This window comes from Pristiophorus japonicus, chromosome 7, assembly GCF_044704955.1.
Source record: "Pristiophorus japonicus isolate sPriJap1 chromosome 7, sPriJap1.hap1, whole genome shotgun sequence".
Lineage (NCBI taxonomy): Eukaryota > Metazoa > Chordata > Chondrichthyes > Pristiophoridae > Pristiophorus > Pristiophorus japonicus.
Genome location: NC_091983.1, coordinates 211,130,759 through 211,153,532, shown reverse-complemented (window position 1 = coordinate 211,153,532; position 22,774 = coordinate 211,130,759). Strand labels below are relative to the sequence as shown.

General features: G+C 44.9%; 1 protein-coding gene across 1 annotated transcript in view; it reads left to right on the top strand.

The window, feature by feature from the left end:
* Nucleotides 1–22,774, top strand: part of acoxl (acyl-CoA oxidase-like) — a 533,322-nt gene that overhangs the window by 106,085 nt on the left and 404,463 nt on the right. The window contains exon 10 of the mRNA XM_070885754.1: nucleotides 4,785–4,819. Coding sequence (XP_070741855.1) covers nucleotides 4,785–4,819 — 35 coding nt within the window. The remainder of the gene's footprint in view (nucleotides 1–4,784; nucleotides 4,820–22,774) is intronic.

Below are 22,774 nucleotides of genomic sequence, written 5' to 3'. Positions count from 1 at the left end.
AGGATTCTAAAGCACTAAAGACCTGCACAACAGCATCAAAAATAAATGAAAGCTAAATCAGCTACTGAGCATGCGCGAGTGGAGAAGAATTAAGTCAGTCGAACAGATGTTTCGGGGAGAAGGTAAGCGATTGTGGGCGCTGGGGAGGATGTGGACTTGTGAGTAGGCTACGAAGCTTCATAAACACCTTCTGTAGGCCTCCGGGGCAGAATAGGAACCCACAGGCCCCGTGTTTGCCCGCGGTGACAGGCCGCCATCTTGCACATGGCGGGGTTACGGCGCATGCGCAGCGACCTTGGGCAGGAACAATGGCCCCAAGTTTCACCATGATTTGCTCCTGATTTTTAGGAGCAACTGGTGTAGAACGGAGTATCTTAGAAATCGGAATTCTCGCCATTTAGTTTGCTCCAGTTCCAGTCAGTTAGAACAGTTTCATTTTGGAACAGAATTTTTTTTTTCAAAAGGGGGCGTGTCCGGCCACTTACGCCTGATTTCAAAGTTTCGTCAGTGAAAACTTACTCCAAACTAACTTAGAATGGAGTAAGTGAAGATTTTTGTACGCTCGAAAAAACCTTGTCTACACTTTAGAAAATCAAGCGTAGGTTACAAATTAGGCGTAGGGAACGGGGGGGGGGGGGGGGGGCGGAGGAAGGGAAGTCATTAAATTCTACAATCAATCATTAGTTATACTTATACAAATATTATACAAATAAATCCAACCTAAATAAAAATTTATAAGCAAAGAAAAGATTAAATAAACCATGTTCCGACCTGTGTGAAATAGCAGCAGCCTTCGAGCTGCTGTGCTTCAGGCAGGCCTTTCATGTTGGAGACAGGCGTCAGTGTCTCGACGGCAGCGGCAGCAAGCTTCGAGCTGAGCTGCGGTGCTTGAGGCAGGCCTTCATTCTCTTCGTGGCTGGCTGCGAAGAAGCAACACCCGGACGGACTTGAGGCCATTCGGCCATGAGATATCAGCGGCGTCAGTGGCTGGCCGGCAGCCGAAGAATCAACACCTGACACACGCAGCTCATTATGGTGCTTGAGGCCATTCGGCCACACTTAAGGGGCGGTGTCAGTGGCTCGACGACAGCCGAAGATACAGCAGCAGCCTTCGAGCTGTGAGGGGGACTGAGGCCATTTGGACAGGGAGAGGCAGCCAAATCGACAGTTTTATATTTAAATTTGCAGAATGGGTGCTGCATTGTCAACACCACGTATTATGCAATGGTTCGCCATCAATTCACTGCATAGGAGAGAATTGATTAGAGCTCACCGTACCAGGAACGTCGTAGCCCGTAGGTTGATGGGCAGGAGACCTTACCCACGTCGACAATATCGAACCAGGCGCTCTTATTTCTCCAAACACAAATTTCTTAATTTGCATGCACCAATGCAGCACCGGTTCTGCAAGTTTAGCAGTGAAAAGCTGAACTCACTGATTTCAGCAGGTGATTTATTCGGCAGTGCTGCTAAAAAGCACTCCCTCACACAGAAATATCAAATAAATTAAATTACAAGCCTTTGCAGGGGTCCAAGAAACAAATCTTCACTTTTACTGCAGTCCTTTTAAAAATGGCCGAGTGCCAATGTTTGTTTGAGACTGTGCATGCGCGCACGCTCCAACGCGCACGCGCAGGGTTGCCGGCACCACGAAGGCTAATTTAAATTGTACCCGCCCCCTGCTACTTAGAAAATCGGCGCGAGTGTTAGGCTCCGCCCCCTGCTGCGAAGAGTGCGCCGCGTCAAGAAGACATCGAGCTCCAAGGAGCTCGAGAATATCGGAGTTTTTTTTAAGCGCAGTATTCGGCGCGAAAAACAGGCGCCCAGCTCGGAGGTGCGCCGTTTTCGCCACGGGACGAAACTTGGGGCCAGAGAGTGGGCGAGGCTTCAGTGTCCCAGTGCCTGGGAGATGGAGCAAACTGGGCAACAGGCTCTTTATCACCTTACAACAACTTATATTTATATAGCTCTTTTAGCATAGTAAAACGTCCAAAGGCACTTCTCAGGATAATTTGATACCGAGGCGGAGAGATATCGAATCACTGAAATTTACAGCACGGAAGGAGGCTATTTCGGACCATCGTGTCTGTGCCGGCCGACCAAGAGCTATCCAGCCTAATGGGGAGCGGGCGGGAAAGTGGAGTTGAGTCCATGATCAGATCAGCCATGATCTTATTGAATGGCAGAGCAGGCTCGAGGGGCCATATGGCCTACTCCTGTTCCTATTTCTTATGTAATAGAGCAGTCCTACCTTGCCGACTGCAGAACGCACTGGCTAGCCCTCCTGCCAGGGCTAGGGGCGTCAGGCAAGCATGACTGTGGGGGTGAGGGATTTTTACTTTTTACAGTTGTCCCTAAATGTTGCGTGGTTCTAATGGAACATGATTCAGTTTTAATGCAAAATATCTTTTATTGGTTATTTAACAGTGCATTTCAACGATAACAACAGCAGCAGCAAAGAACAGCTGCACCCATCTCTCACCCACATCTCAGGGAAAGTGTACTTCCTTAGAGGGTCTGCGGTGGGTGGGTGGGGTTGGGGGCCAGCTTGGGTCTGACCCGGTGGCTGATACGTGGATTGAAGTGGGAGTGGCATTTGCATATCCGGCCTTTGTGCCCTTATTGCAGAAGCTAGCTCTCTCATGGCATCTGCCATCGTTTGCACACCCTCTGAAATGCCCGCCCTCACTTCTCGTCTCAGTGCTGAGATTTCACCCGACAGTGTCACTACCTCATCACGCACCCAACTGATGTCTGCCACAAGTGATCTTGTGAGGGCATTGGTCTCCTCACCCAATGACAGAACCTGATTAGCTCTGCTGAGGGCTGCATCTCAGGAGAAACTGCTCGGCTTCTCCTTCCCCTCGCTGTGGGTCTGTCTAATGGCACCCCTCCTGTGGGAGGCGCAGGCTGGGACGGTGGGGGACTGGGTGTTCCAAGATGCATTTCACGACTGCCACAGGGACCTGCGACTTCGGAAGGTGTGAACCCATGGAATGTTGCTGAGAAGCTTATGGAGGTTTCTGGCAGTGTGATGCCCTGTACTATGGACTGATCCATATCGTGGTCAGCATTCTCTCGTGAACACATTTCCATGGATCCCTCCTCCCCCTCATCCGCCTTGGTCTGGAGCGCACACATCTGGATCCTCTGGTGGATCTTCAGGATCTTGAGTGTCGTCGTCTTCTGCAAAATACAACAGAACAGTCAAATAGTTAGTAGCACAGGAGGGGGGGCAGGATGGGTGGCATGAGTAGTCTGATTCGTAGCAGGCCAGTCAGCAGGTTGATTTGAAGGGCGACTATGCATTTTAATGACTCACCCTACCCTCGCGTGTGGGTCCAGCTTGTGCAGAGCTGATTCTTTTTCTGCCGGTGCGACTCAGGGGTGACAGTTGGTGCAGATTTGGCAGACCTCCTCCTGTTCTAAGTCTTTCCCTTTTGTGGGCCAATTTCTTCTGCAAAGATGAAAATATTTATTTTCAGACATGGTATGCTTCTGATGGGTGGGACACATACAAATGGTCTCATTTTCTATTGCAATTCAATTTAAAGATGAAGATATTACTTACACTCACTACTTGACTAACGTCCTACCATTTCTTCTTGCAATGGCTTCCAGATCTTGCAGTATTGACTCCTGCGGAGTATTCTTCTGCAACTAGGTTCCATCATTTTCTCATTTCCTTGGGTGAAACTTTTGCCGGACCACTCTGACTGATATCCAGCTCCAGCCATTTCTCCTCAGTGACAGTCACTAGTTTCTCCACTTCCTCATGGAGGAAATTCTTTGTACATGTTGCACGCTCTTGCGCCATTCGTGTATTGGACTTACACTCGGGTAATGTTCAAAAATCACACTTCTCACCTTCCTTCCACCTATCCAGCACTCTTTTCCACTCCCTCAGCCACACAAAAATCAATATTTAAACCTTACCTTTATATATGGTCCATTACCAATGATACTGAGGACGCTCTCCCTTTAATTGGCCGATTGCCAAGCTTCCTGTTGCACTGTGCATGCGCGCACGCTGAAATGTCCATTGCGCATGCGCGCACGCTCAACCAGACATGCGTCCCCCTGCCGGCACTCCACAAGACACTAGGCCCAAGCCCCCCCCCCCCGCCAGCGCGGCCGAAGCTCCATCCCCCCACAGGCTCTGTAGCGCCATGCCGATGGATCTGGATGACAAGGGAACGGCCAAATTAACAGGTACATTTTTGGCGCTTTTTTTGCCCAAAAGTTTGGCGTGCCACCCTGAACTACGCCTCTCTAGGCAGCTGGGGAAATTTGGCCCATTGTTTGTATGTACTGGACAATTGGATCAAACACTGTTTAGCATCAGGTTGGCACAATTGATGGTATTCTCACCTCTGACTCAAGGTTGTGAGTTCAAGCCACACTGCACAACTCAAGCACATAACCCAGGCTGGAGCTTCAGTGCATTACTGACGGAGTACTGCATGTTGAAGGTGCATTCTTTCAGATGAACATTAAACGGAGGTGGATGTAAAGCATCCCACGGCTTTATTTAAAGAAGAGCAGGGAGTTTTTCCAATGTCCTGGCCATCATTACTCTCTTAGCTAACATCACTCATTCAGCAGATTCATTGGTTATTCACCTCATCTACTGTTTGCAAATTAGCTGATGTGTCTGGCTGTATAACTGACTGCACTTGCAAGTAATTCATTGGATGTGAAGTTGTTTGGGACATTCTGAGAATGTGATAAAGCACTATACAAGTACAATTTATTTATTATAACATTTCTTTTTGCATTTGCAGCTTGGATTGACAATTGCCATTCGTTACAGTCACAGGTAAAAGCAACATAATTTTTTTTTAATCTCTATTTACATGGGAGAGGGGGATAAAAATATCACATTTCTTAAAGTTGTGGTTCATGTTCTGGAGATGAAAAGGGGAAGTACAAACTGTGCTTTGCTGACTCATTCCTTCCATGTATTTAGTTTTAGCCGTCGCTCGATATAATGGTCTTCATTTTTATTGCAAGCAATAAATTTCCATGACAGGGCAAAGCGTATGCCTACATCTGTAGGTTCAGAAACCACTGTGGCTAATTTCCTGGCATCCCCAGAAACCCCCTGACAGAGAGAGCGTAGGTCCCCAAGGTGCCCTCCCCCCCCCCACCCAGCCCCACCACCACCTACACGAGAAAGATCCACTTCCTCGTGGGTGGTTGTGTAACTCCACAAGAACTGAATCTTGCAAATAGCTTATGATATTTTTTTTCACGTACTGAAGTGCAATAAGATTACGTGGTGTCGAAATTTTAAAATAAGTAAAGGGGATCATCCAATCATGAGGGAGGTGAAGTGCCTAAACTAGTGGCGAACTATAGACTTTAAAAAAAAATGTCTTGCTATCTTTGTTTTGCTATTCAAGCTATGCTGCAAAATTTAAAATTATATAGGATATACGGCACAGAAACAGGCCATTTTCCCCAACCAATCCATGCCAGCCTTTATGCCTTGTCCCATCTTACCTCATCTAACGCTATCAGCAGAACCCTCTATTCCCTTCTTCCTCATATGCTTATCTAGTCTCCCCTTAAATGCTATACTATTCGCCTCAACTACTCCCTGTGGTAGAACCACATTCTCACCACTTTCTGGGTAAAGAATTCTCTTCTGAATTCCCTGTTTGATTTCTTGGTGATTATCTTACATTGATGACCTCTAGTTTTTCTCTTTGCCACAAATGGAAATGCACTTTTATCAAAACCTTTCATGATTTTAAAGACTTATTAGGTCACTCCTTAGCCTTCTCATTTCAAGAGAAAAGAGATCCAGTCTGTTCATTCTTTCTTGATGGGTATACCCTCGCATTTCTGGTATCATCCTTGTTAATCGTTTTTGCACTCTCTCCAGTACCTCTACATCCATTTTATAATATGACGACCAGAACTGTACACAGTTCTCCCAAGTGTGATCTAACCAAGGTTCGATACAAGTTTAGCATAACTTCCCTACTTTTCAATTCAATCCCTCTAGAAATAAACCCTAGTGCTTGGTTTGCTTTTTTATGGCCTTGCTCACCTGTGTTGCTACTTTCAGTGATTTGTGTATTTGTACTCCGAGATCCCTTTGTTCCTCTACCCCATTTAGATTCGTATTTTCCAAGTAATAAGTGACTGCCCTATTTTTCTTACCAAAATATAATACCTCACATTTATCTGTGTTGAAATTCATTTACCAATTATATGCCTATTCTGCAAGTTTATTAATGTAATTTGTTGCAGTCCTCCTCAGTATTGACTATCACCCTCCAATTTAGTGTCATCTGCAAATTTAGAAATTGTATTTTTGACTCAAGTCTAAATCGTTAATATAAATTGTGAACAATAGTGGTCCCAGCACTAATCCTTGTGGAACACTACGACCCACCTTCTGCCACTCTGAATAGCGACCCTTTACCCCTACTCTCTGCTTTCTGTCTTGAAGCCAGCTAGTTATCCATTCTGCTACTTGTCCCCTGACTCCACATTCACTGACCTTGTTCATTCGTCTACTATGTGGCACCTTATTGAAGATCTTTTGAAAATCTAGATAAATTATATCTACTGCATTACCATTGTCTACTCTCTGTTATCTCGTCAAAAAATTCAATGAGGTCGGTCCAGCAAGATTTTCCCTTTTGAAATTCATGCTGACTATTCATTGTTATATTTTTGTTTTCTCGATGTTCTTCTATTTTCTCCCTTAGTCGGGATTCCATTATTTTCCCTACCATCGATGTTAAGCTGACTGGTCTATAGTTCCCTGGACATGTTCTATCTCCCTTCTTAAACATAGGTATCACGTTAGCTCAAAATGTAGTCCTTACTTCAAAAAGGAGTTGGATGTAGTCCTTACTACTAGGGGGATCAAGGGGTATGGCAAGAAAGCAGGAATGGGGTACTGAAGTTGCATGTTCAGCCATGAACTCATTGAATGGCGGTGCAGGCTAGAAGGGCCGAATGGCCTACTCCTGCACCTATTTTCTATGTTTCTATCCGCCAGTCCCTTTTAGCGGAATATATTTTTCCTGGATTCAGTTGTACACCGTTTTAAATATTTCCCATTGCTGTTCTAATGGTTTGTTTTGAGGGGGAGATTTATAATACTGGACAACTAGTGAGGTCATGGATGTCTTTCTGCCTGAATCAATAAATTTGATGCTGCAGAATATTACTGATAAGCAGCTAGAACTTGTAACGTGCTGCACCCAAGCTGCATGTAGCATTTTGGTTGAGTAGTATTGTATTTTTAAGTGCAGATTTTTTGTTTTTATTTCTTAAATGTTGTAAAACAAGGTTTGAGTCTTGACTTTGGTATCAACATTTGGTGGGGAGGATGAGGGAAACATTGAGGGGACGCCAGAATTTCAGAATGTTAGGGTGATCGTAGTGGTCAGAAAGCTATGTTTTTCTACCCTGCCATATTCTTTATAAACACACAACTTCCAATTTTTGCTCTCTGTTCTACTTGCATTTTTTCTCCTCTTCAATTTTCTCATTTTGTCACGTGTAAGTATTGACTTCTCTCATTGTTTGCCATCAAGTACCTCACCCAAGTGGCCATCATTCATGGGCGAGCATTGCGAATGCTACAGGCTGTTTGTGGAGAACATCACAAAGCCCATCCTGTCCATACCTGATGTCCACAGGCTCACACTTCCAATAGGGGTCGCTGTACGACGATCAAGAGCTGTAATGCTGGCTGATGTATTTGTTTTCTCTCATTCCACCTACACTGGCTGAGATCAGCACAGACCAGGATCAAACCTGGGACTTGATGCTCTGTGTAGCTCAGAGAGACTTTAGGCTCGATTTTGAAATGAACATTGCCATTGACATTTATGCAATGCTAAGAAGCAGCTAAAATTACTAGACACAGCAAAAGCTATGGGCCTTGATAACATCTAGGCTGTAGTGCTGAAGACCTGTTCAACGGAGCTGGCCACTTTCCTAGCGGTTCCACAGCAGCTTAGGACACTGGTGTCTATCCGACCATGTCGACGATTGCCCAAGTATGTCCTATCCACAAAAACTAGGATAATTCTACCCTGGCCAATTATTTACCTTTCAGACTCTTCCCCCTTCCCCCTCCCCGCCCCCACCATTAGTAAACTGATGAAGGGAGTCATTAATAATGCCAACAAGGGAAACCTATTCATCAATGGCCTACTCAGCAATGTTCAGTTTAGGTTCTACCAAAACCACTTGGCTCTCGGCCTCATAACAACCTTGATGCTTCTGCATAAAAGACTACCTTAGAGACCTGTATCTTTTCCTGTGGTCTGTACATGTAAATCAAAGCTGCTACCTTTGTGTGCACCTATTGGCTGCCACTCGGAGTCAGCTGTAGCTCAGTGGGTAGCACTCTCGCCTCTGAGTCAGAAGGTTGTGGGTTCAAGTCCCACTCCAAGGACTTGAGCACAAAATTCTAGGCTGACACTCTAGTGTAGTGCTGAGGGTGTGCTGCACTGTCGGAGGTGCTGTCTTTCAGATGAGACGTTAAAACGAGGCCCTACCTGCCCTCTCAAGTGGACATAAAAGATCCCTTGGTACTATTTCGAAGAAGAGCAGGGGAGTTATGCCCAGTGTCCTGGCCAATATTTATCCCTCAATCAACATAACAAAAACAGATTATCTGGTCATTATCACATTGCTGTTTGTGGGATCTTGCTGTGTGCAAATTGGCTGCCGTGTTTCCCATATTACAACAGTGACCAAACTTCAAAAAGTACTTAATTGGCTGTAAAGAGCTTTGAGACAGCCCTTAGTCGTGAAAGTTGCGATATAAATGCAAGTCTATCTTTCTTTCACTCCAAACCAAACGTGGCTTGAGCAGTGGTGCAGCAGGGAGGGATTCAAATTCCTGGGGCATTGGAACCGGTTCTGGGGGAGGTGGGACCAATACAAACCGGACGGTCTGCACCTGGGCAGGACCGAAACCAATGTCCTAGGGGGAATGTTTGCTAGTGCTGTTGGGGAGGAGTTAAACTAATATGGCAGGGGGATGGGAACCAATGCAGGGAGACAGAGGGAAACAAAAAGGAGACAAAAGCAAAAGACAGAAAGGAGATGAGGAAAAGTGGAGGGCAGAGAAACCCAAGGCAAAGAACAAAAAGGGCCACTGTACAGCAAAATTCTAAAAGGACAAAGGGTGTTTAAAAAAAACAAGCCTGAAGGCTTTGTGTCTTAATGCAAGGAGTATCCGTAATAAGGTGGATGAATTAACTGTGCAAATAGATGTTAACAAATATGATGTGATTGGGATTACAGAGACATGGCTCCAGGATGATCAGGGCTGGGAACTCAACATCCAGGGGTATTCAACATTCAGGAAGGATAGAATAAAAGGAAAAGGAGGTGGGGTAGCATTGCTGGTTAAGGAGGAGATTAATGCAATAGTTAGGAAGGACATTAGCTTGGATGATGTGGAATCTATATGGGTAGAGCTGCAGAACACCAAAGGGCAAAAAACGTTAGTGGGAGTTGTGTACAGACCTCCAAACAGGTCTGTAATGTTGGGGAGGGCATCAAACAGGAAATTAGGGGTGCATGCAATAAAGGTGCAGCAGTTATAATGGGTGACTTTAATATGCACATAGATTGGGCTAAGCAATACGGTGGAGGAGGATTTCCTGGAGTGCATAAGGGATGGTTTTCTAGACCAATTTGTGAAGGAACCAACTAGGGAGGAGGCTATCTTAGACTGGGTGTTGTGTAATGAGAGAGGATTAATTAGCAATCTCGTTGTGCGAGGCCCCTTGGGGAAGATTGACCATAATATGGTGGAATTCTGCATTAGGATGTAGAATGAAAGAGTTAATTCAGAGACCATGGTCCAGAACTTAAAGAAGGGTAACTTTGAAGGTATGAGGCATGAATTGGCTAGGATAGATTGGCGAATGATACTTAAGGGGTTGACTGTGGATGGGCAATGGCAGACATTTAGAGACCGCATGGATGAACTACAAAAATTGTACATTCCTGTCTGGCGTAAAAATAAAAAAGGGAAGGTGGCTCAACCGTGGCTATCAAGGGAAATCAGGGATAGTATTAAAGCCAAGGAAGTGGCATACAAATTGGCCAGAAATAGCAGTGAACCCAGGGACTGGGAGAAATTTAGAACTCAGCAGAGGAGGACAAAGGGTTTGATTAGGGCAGGGAAAATGGAGAACGAGAAGAAGCTTGCAAGGAACATTAAGATGGATTGCAAAAGTTTCTACAGATATGTAAAGAGAAAAAGGTTAGTAAAGACAAACGTAGGTCCCCTGCAGTCAGAATCAGGGGAAGTCATAACAGGGAACAAAGAAATGGCGGACCAATTGAACAAGTACTTTGGTTCGGTATTTACTAAGGAGGACACAAACAACCTTCCGGATATAAAAGGGGTCAGAGGGTCTAGTAAGGAGGAGGAACTGAGGGAAATCCTTATTAGTCGGGAAATTGAGTTGGGGAAATTGATGGGATTGAAGGCCGATAAATCCCCAGGGCCTGATGGACTGCATCCCAGAGTACTTAAGGAGGTGGCCTTGGAAATAGCGGATGCATTGACAGTCATTTTCCAACATTCCATTGACTCTGGATCAGTTCCTATCGAGTGGAGGGTAGCCAATGTAACCCCACTTTTTAAAAAAGGAGGGAGAGAGAAAACAGGGAATTATAGACCGGTCAGCCTGACCTCAGTAGTGGGTAAAATGATGGAATCAATTATTAAGGATGTCATAGCAGCGCATTTGGAAAGAGGTGACATGATAGGTCCAAGTCAGCATGGATTTGTGAAAGGGAAATCATGCTTGATAAATCTGCTGGAATTTTTTGAGGATGTTTCCAGTAGAGTGGACAAGGGAGAACCAGTTGATGTGGTATATTTTGACTTTCAGAAGGCTTTCGACAAGAGATTAATGTGCAAAGTTAAAGCACATGGGATTGGGGGTAGTGTGCTGACATGGATTGAGAACTGGTTGTCAGACAGGAAGCAAAGAGTAGGAGTAAATGGGGACTTTTTAGAATGGCAGGCAGTGACTAGTGGGGTACCGCAAGGTTCTGTGCTGGGGCCCCTGCTGTTTACACTGTACATTAATGATTTAGACGAGGGGATTAAATGTAGTATCTCCAAATTTGCGGATGACACTAAGTTGGGTGGCAGTGTGAGCTGCAAGGAGGATGCTATGAGGCTGCAGAGTGACTTGGATAGGTTAGGTGAGTGGGCAAATGCATGGCAGATGAAGTATAATGTCGATAAATGTGAGGTTATCCACTTTGGTGGTAAAAACAGAGACACAGACTATTATCTGAATGGTGACAGATTAGGAAAAGGGGAGGTGCAACGAGACCTGGGTGTCATGGTACATCAGTCATTGAAGGTTGGCATACAGGTACAGCAGGCGGTTAAGAAAGCAAATGGCATGTTGGCCTTCATAGCGAGGGGATTTGAGTACAGGGGCAGGGAGGTGTTGCTACAGTTGTACAGGGCCTTGGTGAGGCCACACATGGAGTATTGTGTACAGTTTTGGTCTCCTAACTTGAGGAAGGACATTCTTGCTATTGAGGGAGTGCAGCGAAGGTGCACCAGACTGATTCCCGGGATGGCGGGACTGACCTATCAAGAAAGACTGGATCAACTGGGCTTGTATTCACTGGAGTTCGGCAGAATGAGAGGGGACCTCATAGAAACGTTTAAAATTCTGACGGGGTTAGACAGGTTAGATGCAGGAAGAATGTTCCCAATGTTGGGGAAGTCCAGAACCAGGGGACACAGTCTAAGGATAAGGGGTAAGCCATTTAGGACCGAGATGAGGAGAAACTTCTTCACCCAGAGAGTGGTCAACCTGTGGAATTCTCTGCCACAGAAAGTTGTTGAGGCCAATTCACTAAATATATTCAAAAAGGAGTTAGATGAAGTCCTTACTACTAGGGGGATCAAGGGGTATGGCGAGAAAGCAGGAATGGGGTACTGAAGTTGCATGTTCAGCCATGAACTCATTGAATGGCGGTGCAGGCTAGAAGGGCCAAATGGCCTATTCCTGCACCTATTTTCTATGTTTCTATGTTTCCTTTGTCTTTCCTTTCTCTGTTGTTCAGCTCTGCCCTGCTCTTGATTTGTTTCCTACTCCTAGTGTCTGCGACATGTGTCTATCGGCCCTCCACCTTGGTTATCACTACTACTATGTCATCCTTAACAGATCGATGCTTTCGCTCTGCTCCAAATATTATCTTCTGTCTCTGAGGAACCTGCTGTTAGCCAACCCCAACTGCCTCCTCTTCTCCCCCCACCCCCCCCTCTCTCTTTCTCTCTCTCTCTTTCTCTTTCTCTTTCTCTTTTTCTCTCTCTCTCTCTCCCTCAACATCCAGTTGCTTTCCGGAGGTTACTTTCTCCACCTCCCTCCCATTCTATTCCTCCTGCCCTGTTTCTCTTGGCAGAGGGGTCAACAACCAGGGGGTATAGATTTAAAGTAATTTGGGGGAGGTTTAGAGGAGATATGAGGGGCAATTTCTTCACCCAGAGGGTAGTGGTGGTCTGGAACTCACTGTCTGAAAAGATGGTAGAGGCAGAAACCCTTACCACATTTAAAAGATACTTGGATGAGCTCTTAACGTGCCATAATCTACAGGGCTACGGACCAAGAGCTGGAAAGTGGGATTCGGCTGGATAGCTCTTGGTTGGCCGGCGTGGACTCGATGGGCCAAAATGGCCTCCTTTCCATGCTGTAAATTTCTATGATTCATCTGAGAGGGGACCAGAGTCGTCCTGCCCAGCTGCACTTTCCGCCATGTTCAGTTTCCAAACTGCTATCGACGCTGTGGCTCTCTGCTTCATTTCAGCCTGCCCTTACTCCACCAGCATCATCTTCTCATTTGAACAACAACTTGTATCTATATAGTGCCTTCAATGTAGAAAAGTGCTTCAAGGAAGTGTAACCAGACAAAAAATGGATTCTGAGTCAAAGAAGATAGCGACTAACAACTTGGTCAAAGAGAGAGGTTTTAAGGAGGGTCTTAAAGGAGAAGAGGAGTGTAGTAAGACAAAGAGGGTTAGCGAGGGAATTCCAGAGCTTGGGACCAAGGTAGCTGAAGGCGCACCTTCTCATAGTGGGGCGAAAGGAGGGATGGGGGTTGATGGGGGGGGGGGGGAATATACACGAGGCCAGGGTTAGAGGAATACCAAGTTCTCGGAGGATTGTAGAGCTGGAGGAGGTTAACGAGTTTGGGAGGGGCTAGGGAATTAAGTGATGTAAACACGAAGGTGAGAATTTTAAATTTGGGACGTTGGGGGAGCAGGAGGGTGCCAATGTAGGTCAGTGAGCACTGGGGTAATGGGCGAGCTTTTCATTGTTCACCATCTCTCCAGCTTCTCATTTACTGCTCTCCAAGCCCACTGGTGACTTCCTTGATGCAATCTCTTTCCTACTTTCCTTGCTTATTCTTCACACTGAGCAACTCATCATCCCTAAGCTGCATTTGAATTTCTCCTCTCCCCATCCTTTGCCCTCTCTTAATTTCACCCTGCATTTCAACATTCCACCACACTATTGTGTGAGCTCTCCGTTACTTCTTTGTCTCGCTCACTGTTCACATCTCCCTGCTGTCTGCCAACCCTACTACTCTCAATCTCTGCTTCTGTATTAATTACACCCAGCCCCTCACTGCCACTGCTTCAACTCTGAACTGTCCCTTTTCTGGGCCTACACTGGTCATGGGACTGTCACTTTTGTTGACTTTCTCGACAGTTTTCTTGCTCCTACTTTCAATGTCTCATTTTAATCAAGCCGTTCACAGTCCTCCACCCCTGCTTTACCTTGGTGCAACTTCCATATTCAGGTCCTCAAATCCAAGTGTCACAGGCTTTAAGCATCATTGACCTATCTTTAGTTCCATGTATCTCAAATCTTCTACCCTTATCCCTAACTGTCTCCCCTCTCTGTCTTGACCCCTAAGTACTATATCATTATTCTCCTATTTCTGCTCCAATATTTATCAGATTCAGTTCCTCAAGACCCACCTTTAGTTCCCTTGACCGTTCCCCCCTCCCCCCCCCCCCCCAACCAGTGCAGTTGCTGACCACTCAGTTATCTCTCTTTGTCCAATATTTGCTGATATTGTAAACCATTCCCCATCTACAGGCACTGTTTCTCTCTGTCAACCTCTCCCTTTTATATAGGCCATCCTTAACCTGCCTTCCTCTCCAACTACTATCCTGTTTCTAACCTCTTTGCCACCCAACTCTGTGCTCCCCTCTTGCTCGACTCCCTATTCAAATTCATTCACTCTGCTTTCCATCCTTCAAGCACACGAAAGCCACCTATGCGAGGAGTATTCTTAATAAGTTGGATGAATTAACTGCACAGGCAGAAATGAATGAATATGATATAATTGGCATCACGGAGACATGGCTCTAGGGTGACTAAGGCTGGGAACTCAACATCCAGGGGTATTCAACATTCAGGAAGGATAGACAGAAAGGAAAAGGAGGTGGGGGTAGTGTTGCTGGTTAACGAGGAAATTAATGCAATAGTAAGGAATGATGTGGAACCTGTATGGGTGGAGCTGCGGAATACCAAAGGGCAGCAAACGCTAGTGGGAGTTGTGTATAGACCACCAAACAGTAGTAGTGAGGTTGGGGACAGCATCAAACAAGAAATTAAGGATGCGTGCAATAAGGGTACAACAGTTATGATGGGTGACTTAGATTGGGCTAACCAAACTGGTAGCAATAAGGTGGAGGAGGATTTCCTGGAGTGTATTAGGGATGGTTTTCTAGATCAATATGTCGAGGAATCAACTCGAGGACTGGCCATCCTAGACTGGGTGATGTGTAATGAGAAAGGACTAATTAGCAATCTTGTTGTGCGAGGTCCCTTGAGGAAGAACAACCATAATATGGTAGAATTGTTTATTAAGATGGAGAGTGACACAGTTAATTCAGAGATTGGGGTCCTGAACTTAAGGAAAGGTAGCTTCGATGGTATGAGATGTGAATTGGCTAGAATAGACTGGCAAATGATACTTAAAGGGTTGACAGTGGATCGGCAATGGCAAGCATTTAAAGATCACATGGATGAACTTCAACAATTGTACATCCCTGTCTGGAGTAATAATAAAACTGGGAAGATGGCTCAACCGTGGCTAACAAGGGGAATTAGGGATAATGTTCAGTCCAAGGAAGAGAAATATGAATTGGCCAGAAAAAGCAGCAAACCTGAGGACTGGGAGAGATTTAGAATTCAGCAGAGGAGGACAAAGGGTTGAATTAGGAGGGGGAAAATAGAGTATGATAGGAAGCTTGCTGGTGACATAAAAACTGACTGCAATAGCTTCTATAGATATGTAAAGAGGAAAGGATTAGTGAAGACAAACGTAGGTCCCTTGCAGTCAGATTCAGGTGAATTTATAATGGGGAACAAAGAAATGGCAGACCAGTTGAACAAATACTTTGGTTCTGTCTTCACGAAGGAAAACGCAAATAACCTTCCGGAAATACTTGGGGACTGAGGGTCTAGTAAGAAGGAGGAACTGAAGGAAATCCTTATTCGGCGGGAAATTGTGTTCGGGAAGTTGATGGGATTGAAGGCCGATAAATCCATGGGGCCTGATAGTCTGCATCCCAGAATACTTAAGGAAGTGGCCCTAGAAATAGTGGATGCATTGGTGATCGTTTTCCAACAGGCTATCGACTCTGGATTAGTTCCTATGGACTGGAGGGTAGCTAATGTAACACCACTTTTTAAAAAAGGAGGGAGAGAGGATGTAACAAGTAGAGTGGACACGGGAGAACCAGTGGATGTGGTGTATTTGCCATGCATTTGCCCACTCACCTCACCATAAGGTCCCACACAAGAGATTGGTGTGCAAAATTAAAGGACATGGTATTGGGGGTAATGTACTGACGTGGATAGAGAACTGGTTGGCAGACAGGAAGCAGAGTCGGGATAAACGGGTCCTTTTCAGAATGGCAGGCAGCGACTAATGGGGTGCTGCAGGGCTCAGTGCTGGGACCCCAGCTCTTTACACTATAGATCAATGATTTAGATGAAGGAATTGAGTGTAATATCTCCAAATTTGCAGATGGCACTAAACTGGGTGGCGGTGTGAGCTGTGAGGAGGATGCTAAGAGGCTGCAGGGTAATTTGGACAGGTCTTATTGAATGGCGGAGTAGGCTCGAGGGGCTAGATGGCCTACTCCTGTTCCTAATTCTTATGTTCTTATGTTAGGTGAGTGGGCAAATGCAGTATAATGTGGATAAATGTGAGGTTATCCACTTTGGGGGAAAAAATACGAAGGCAGAATATTCTCTGAATGGTGGCAGATTAGGAAAAGAGGAGGTGCAACGAGACCTGGGTGCCATGGTTCATCAGTCTTTGAAAGTCGGCATGTAGGTACAGCAGGCGGTGAAGAAGGCAAATGGTATGTTGCCCTTCATAGCTAGGGGATTTGAGTATAGGAGCAGGGAGGTCTTACTGCAGTTGTACAGGGCGTTGGTGAGGCCTCACCTGGATTATTGTGTTCAGTTTTGGTCTCCTAATCTGAGGATGGACGTTCTTGCTATTGAGGGAATGCAGTGAAGGTTCACCAGACTGATTCCTGGGATGGCTGAACTGACCTATGAAGAAAGACTGGATCGACTGGGCCTGTATTCACTGGAGTTTAGAAGGATGAGAGGTGATCTCCTATAAACATATAAAATTCTGACGGGACGGAGACAGGTTAGATGCAGGAAGAATGTTCCAGATGTTGGGGAAGTCCAGAACCAGGGGATAGTCTAAGGATAAGGGGTAAGACATTTAGGACCAAGATGAGGAGAAACTTCTTCACTCAGAGAGTTGTTAACCTGTGGAATTCCCTACCGCAGAGAGTTGTTGATGCCAGTTCATTGGATATATTCAAGAGGGAATTAGATATGGCCCTTACGGTTAAGGGGATCAAGGGATATGGAGAGAAAGCAGGAAAGGGGTACCGAGGTGAATGATCTGCCATGATCTTATTGAATGGCGGTGCAGGCTCGAAGGGCCGAATGGCCTACTCCTGCACCTATTTTCTATGTTTCTATATTTCTATCACCTATCCACGTAAGTATAACTCCTCTGCATTTGCTCCATCTTCAAAAGCCTCCCCAAAATTTATCTTTGTTGATCCATGTCATCAGACTGCTGCTCGTTGTCATGTCTCTCCTGTCTTCATCCATGAAGTATTTGAGATATTTTGTTGAGTTAAAGTGCAGATTAAGTGTAAGTTGCAGTTTTTTGTCGCTGTTTGTTGCTGCTGTTTTGATTATGTTTGGATGCAGAAGCACATCGACAGAAATTCATTGGCCGTAGCTCCCTTAGGATTGCATCAAATAATGCCAGAGTTTGAACATCCAATTCACTATGGTAAATACTTTCTTCGTATTGTGAGAAGACGTGGCTGAAGTAGAACACTGCATGTTAGGCTGCTTAGTGTGGAAAATATTTCATGTGGCTATAGGCTGCATAATCCACCTACGGCTTTGCTGCTCGTGGGTTTTGAGGTAATTCCCTTGTAAAATATTTTCCATGTTCAACAACCTACCTTTGATTAGCCTCTGTTCATTTTAGATGCAGATTGGTGAAGAACATCTTGATCTATCGTGCTCTTGGTTTGTCCAGTTCAAAAGCTTTCTTTTTTAAAAAAAAAAGAAAAGTAATTTCATTTAATGAATAAAAGGTCCAGTGTAACTCGGTGCAAATATCCTGGTATTTCCTTGTATTGCATGTGAGAATTTATTGTGGATTTTTCTGCCGTTCCTACCTTTATGGTCTAAATGTTTACAATTGCCTTTTAACACTTCGTTTACAATAACAAAAAGATTCCCTGTATTCTCCCAAGCGCATGGCATTGCTGCTAATCTTCAGCGAGGCGAGAGAATTGTTTGCGGAGAGATGACACAGAAAAAGTTAGTTACGACAGTTTTGACTTTTAATTGCTTTTTGTTTTTCTGGGCTCCAGATTTGTGTCTCTATTTTGTTTCTAAACTGACCTTTGGACAGGCTTGTGATCACAGGCTAAATATAGATTTTCTTTTTCTGATTTGTCAATTTGCATGCAAGTCTCATCACCGTTAATATTTGTTTTAAAGATAAAGGATATCTCCAAGCTGGCAGTGAGATCTTTACTGGGCAGGCTGCTTCAAAGTCACAAGTGAACCTCAGTTTGTCAAATGACTAGAGATGGGGAGGGTCAGCCTCAGCTCAGTGGTAGCACTCTCGCCTCCGAGACAGAAGGGCGTGGGTTCAAGCCCCACTCCAGGACCTGAACATAATCTAGGCTGACCCTTCGGAGCAGTACTGAAGGAGTGCAGAAATGATGGATGAGACGTTACATCGTCTGCTCTTTCAGGTGGATGCACAAGATCCCATGGTACTGTTCGAAGAAGAGATGGGGAGTTCTGTGTCCTGACCCAACATTTATCACTCAACCAACGAAACTAGAACAGATGAACTGGTCATTTTTCTCACTGTGGTCTGCGGGACCTCGCTGTGCGCAAGTTAGATGTCACGGTTTCCTGTATTAGAGCAATGTCCTACAAGAAGAGGGAGCAGCGTGCGGCGGCTCGGCCCGAAAATCGGTGCAGTCCCGGCCTGCAAGACCATCGGCAGGCCAGGGCCATTAGAGGGAGCATACTGCTGCAGGGAGTAGTGTGTGCTGTTGCAGGAGGGTGACGGCTGACTGCAGTGCGGGCAGATACAGCAGAAGTGACGAGGTCGGGGTGGAGGAGCGGCAAGAGTTCGTCGAGGGATGTGATCGGGGCCCAGGGGCAGCACGGGCCAGCCCACACTGCGATATGTGTGCGCACTAGGTCCGTGCAGCAGAGCTGGTCTCCAGTCGTCTTGGTTAATCTTTGCCACTGGACCAAGACCTAGCTCTGTCAAGCCCATGTGGTGGCTGGTGTGCAACGGCCAGCACACGTTAAAAAAAATCCACGTACAGGCATCTTTCTACCCTTCAAGATGTAGGTCGGGATCCAGAATATTAGGTCCTTCATTGATACACCTGTGAACTCATCCCTTTTCGACGTGCAAGCAAGTCATCCTCGTTTCGAGGGACTGCCTATGATGATGACAAGAAGATAGAACTTGCATTTATACAGCGCCTTTAATAACTTAAGAACGTCCCAAAGCACTTCAAAAATACTTTATTGGCTGTGAAGAACTTTATGATGTTCTTGGGTCTTCCTGTAGACCGCAGCCGCCAGTGAGGATGATGCTAGAAAAGTAGGACCAAAGAACACAAATTTTGAATGAATGTAAAGCCAATTAAATGAATGTTGGCATAAACTTTTTTTTACTCTGAGGGCAAAAAATAGTTGGAATAATCAGTCTGGTAGGGTAGTCAAGACAAAAAGAGTATTGTTCAAAATGCAAAAAAACAAAATACTGCAGTCACTGGAAATCTGTTTGTTCAGTGTGCAGTTGGCTGGTATTATGTGAGGGGGACAATCTCTACCAGGCCAATAAGCTATTCTCATTGACTTTACTTGTATTCTATTGATGTCACGTGTTAAAATATGTAGTTTCCTGTCAAATTATATTATAACGATTCCAAATTTGCAAATTTCTCTGACACGGTGGGAAAATAAAATACTTTCTTTCACTTGGGTGGAAGCAGCTTCAGTGGAGTTCCTCGGGCTAGAAATCTTCTCCAGTAATAGTTTGCATTGAAAACCTGACGTGCATGTTATAAATGGACAAAGTCATGTCTAGCCCTTTCCTCATGGCTCTCTTCTTCACCCCCCCCCCCCCCCCACACCCCACCACATTTCTTTAGCATTGTTGGTTTCTGGACCATTTGTGATGTATGATATGAAACAGTAGATACTTTGTGTGGAGTTTGCGAGAATGATTTTTTGAGGCTCCGCCTCCAGCATAAAACTTATTAATGATAAAGTGAGGTGACGGAAATAAGGCTGCAACATGGGAGCCCCAATTTTACTGACTGGCATTCGCCGATAGGAGTCTCACTTACGAAATTACCCCCAGCGTCTTATTCCTTTGGTAAACCAGCCACCAAAATGTATTCAGTACTGTAATAAGGCATCAGAGTTCTACTATCATCTTAAAAAGGAGGTACATTTATTGGCCATTTGAAACAATACAAATTCATCTATTAGACTGCAATATTGTAACTAATTTCCAGTCATTCTTTACATTTAAAACAATATATATGCATTTGGTATTTTATTTTCATTCCCCTGTTATTTTCCATGAACTGTTCCTTGCTGAGTGGGCAATCTATTATTTTTCTCTCTTTTCCTCCTTTCCCTCCCTCATTTTCTCTCTCTCTCTCTCTCTCTCTCTCTCTCTCTCGCCCCTCTTTTTATTTCTCTCTATCCCACCTCCCCCATCCCTCCCCTCTGCACACAGCTGCGATTTAGAATTCCCTTGCTCAGTACCCAAAATAAAACTCCTGAGATACTCACAAAAATAGCATTGATACATCTTCCCCTTGTATCTGGATGTGCTTTACATATAAAAATGATTTAAAACTTGCCCTCAAATTAATAGGTTAGCAATCTACCAGCGGCTGCCTGTGAAGTGAATGAGTGCAGGGTCACACAATTCCCAAGTGCCTTGGGAGATTTAATTACGTTAAAGGCGTTCTATGAATGCAAGTGGCTGATCTGTGGTCAGAGTGCTGCTTCAGCCCAAACTGGCACTCAGTGCTGGACCCACCATACTTCAACATCGGGTCAAACTCCATTCTTCCTGCGGTGAGGTAACGTGTTGGAACACGTAAACATTGGATTATGGTGAATTGCCATTCTTCTCGAGACAACTGCGCAGAAATATGCTTGGCTCCAATCTGTTCCTCATCATTATCGGTGTCGGGGCAGACGCCATCAAAGATGATTGTTCCCTGTGATGGTTCAGGTTGAACCTCCCTTATCCAGAACTTCCTCGTCCGGCACCACCCCTCGTCCGGCACCATTCCCGGCTGCTCCGACATGAACAAATTGAAGTCCTTCCTCACTGCCAACTCCCGCAATTGCTGGCTTGATCCTCGCGATCTACCGCTCCACCCGTATGATCTCTCTGCCGCACTCCCAGCCCCAACATCCCCTTGCTCAGTACCTGTACCATTCAATTTAACGAGACCACCCCTCATCCGGAAAAAATCCCTTATCCAGAACAGGCCAGGTCCAGAGGGTTCTGGATAAGGGAGGTTCAATCTGTAACAGCAATCTACACTGAGCGAGCAACTTCCCATCTGGAAGATCAGCAGTGATGGGCAAAACAGCTTGCATTTATATAGCACCTTTTAACGTAATAAAACGTCCCAAGGCACTTCACAGGAGTAATTATAAGACACAAAATTTGACACTGAGCCACATGAGGAGAAATTAGGGCAGTGACCAAAAGCTTGGTCAAAGAGGTACATTTCAAGGAGCATCTTAAAGGAGGAGAGAGAGAGGCGGGAGAGGTTTAGGGAGGGAATTTCAGTGCCTTGGGATCGATGTAATTTCCAGAATACCAGGAGTGATGCTTCATGCATCCTTCTCCTGCTGTAGCGCACTCTCCCAGTCCCACTGCTTAGAACTCCGGTGGATCTTTTAGTGCAAGCGTCTTTTAAAACAAGCGACCTTAAGTGCTCCCATCAAAAGATTGCCCATTATAAAGCTTCCTCACATGCCCCTTGTATGTAGAAATTCTAATCCAGAATTAAGCTACATTTGGTAAACTAGAATTGTTGTGACTTGTATTATGGATTTGGGAAATGTGCGACTTACCTGTTGGAACCAAGAGCAAATTCTCCACGTTTTTCTGGCTGGGGAGGCGTTTGAGGCATCGACCCTTGTCACATTTGTCTCTACTTGTAGCCTGTTTTTTATGTGACCAAAGAAAAGAGTGAGTATCCTCAGAAGTAACTGTGACTTCACTTGGAGAAGGACCTGTTGGTATAGTAGCCAGTCGTACCCAGATGAAAAGTTGTGAACCATCCCTGGGTAGTGTGCATGCAAATTTCATGGAACAGCTAGGTGTTTGCTTAATGGTCATGTTTATTTTAAAACCATGTATATTTAATTAAAATATGTCTGAAGGGTGAGCACTCCTAACAGAAAACCCCCCATTAAATAAGAACATTTAGTTTCCACTTGGGTACTGTGTGGGTGGTGTGACAAACAAAGGCTGAGGCAACCTTTGATGTCGACTATAAGCTTTAGCACCTTCCTTCTGTTGCTGGGGAATTTTTTTTTCTTCCATTATCAGCTTATTTCCTCCCCGATTCTACTTTTTCCCTAACTATATCTGGCAACGCTCCAATGTCTGCTAACTGACCTTTTTTGCATTGGTCTTTTGTTTCAAAAAAAAACTTTAGATTTTGATTGTGTTATCCCTTAGTGCTATAGACGTCCCTGTGTAGGGTCACAACATTTTGCCAAAACACAAATGGGGTGAGGCATAGGAATGGGATTCTGTTTTCTTTTTCCTCTGTTTTAAAGTTTAATTGTGATTTTTGAAATTTGAAATGTGAACAACATTTTTAAACTGTTCAAATCATTTACTTCACTTTTGCTTCAAAAAGTAGCGGGGAACAAAGCAAGTCTAACTCGGTCATTGTGCACCACAAGAGAACACCAACTTGCGCCTTTAACGTAGTGAATCATCCCAAAGCGATGAGTATTATGAGATTTAAAAAAATTTACACTGAGCAGCATAAGTAGAAATTACAGGTGAGACTACAATAAGCAGGTGACCAAAAGCTTGGCCAAAGGAGCATCTTGAAGGAGGAAAGAGAGGCAGAGAG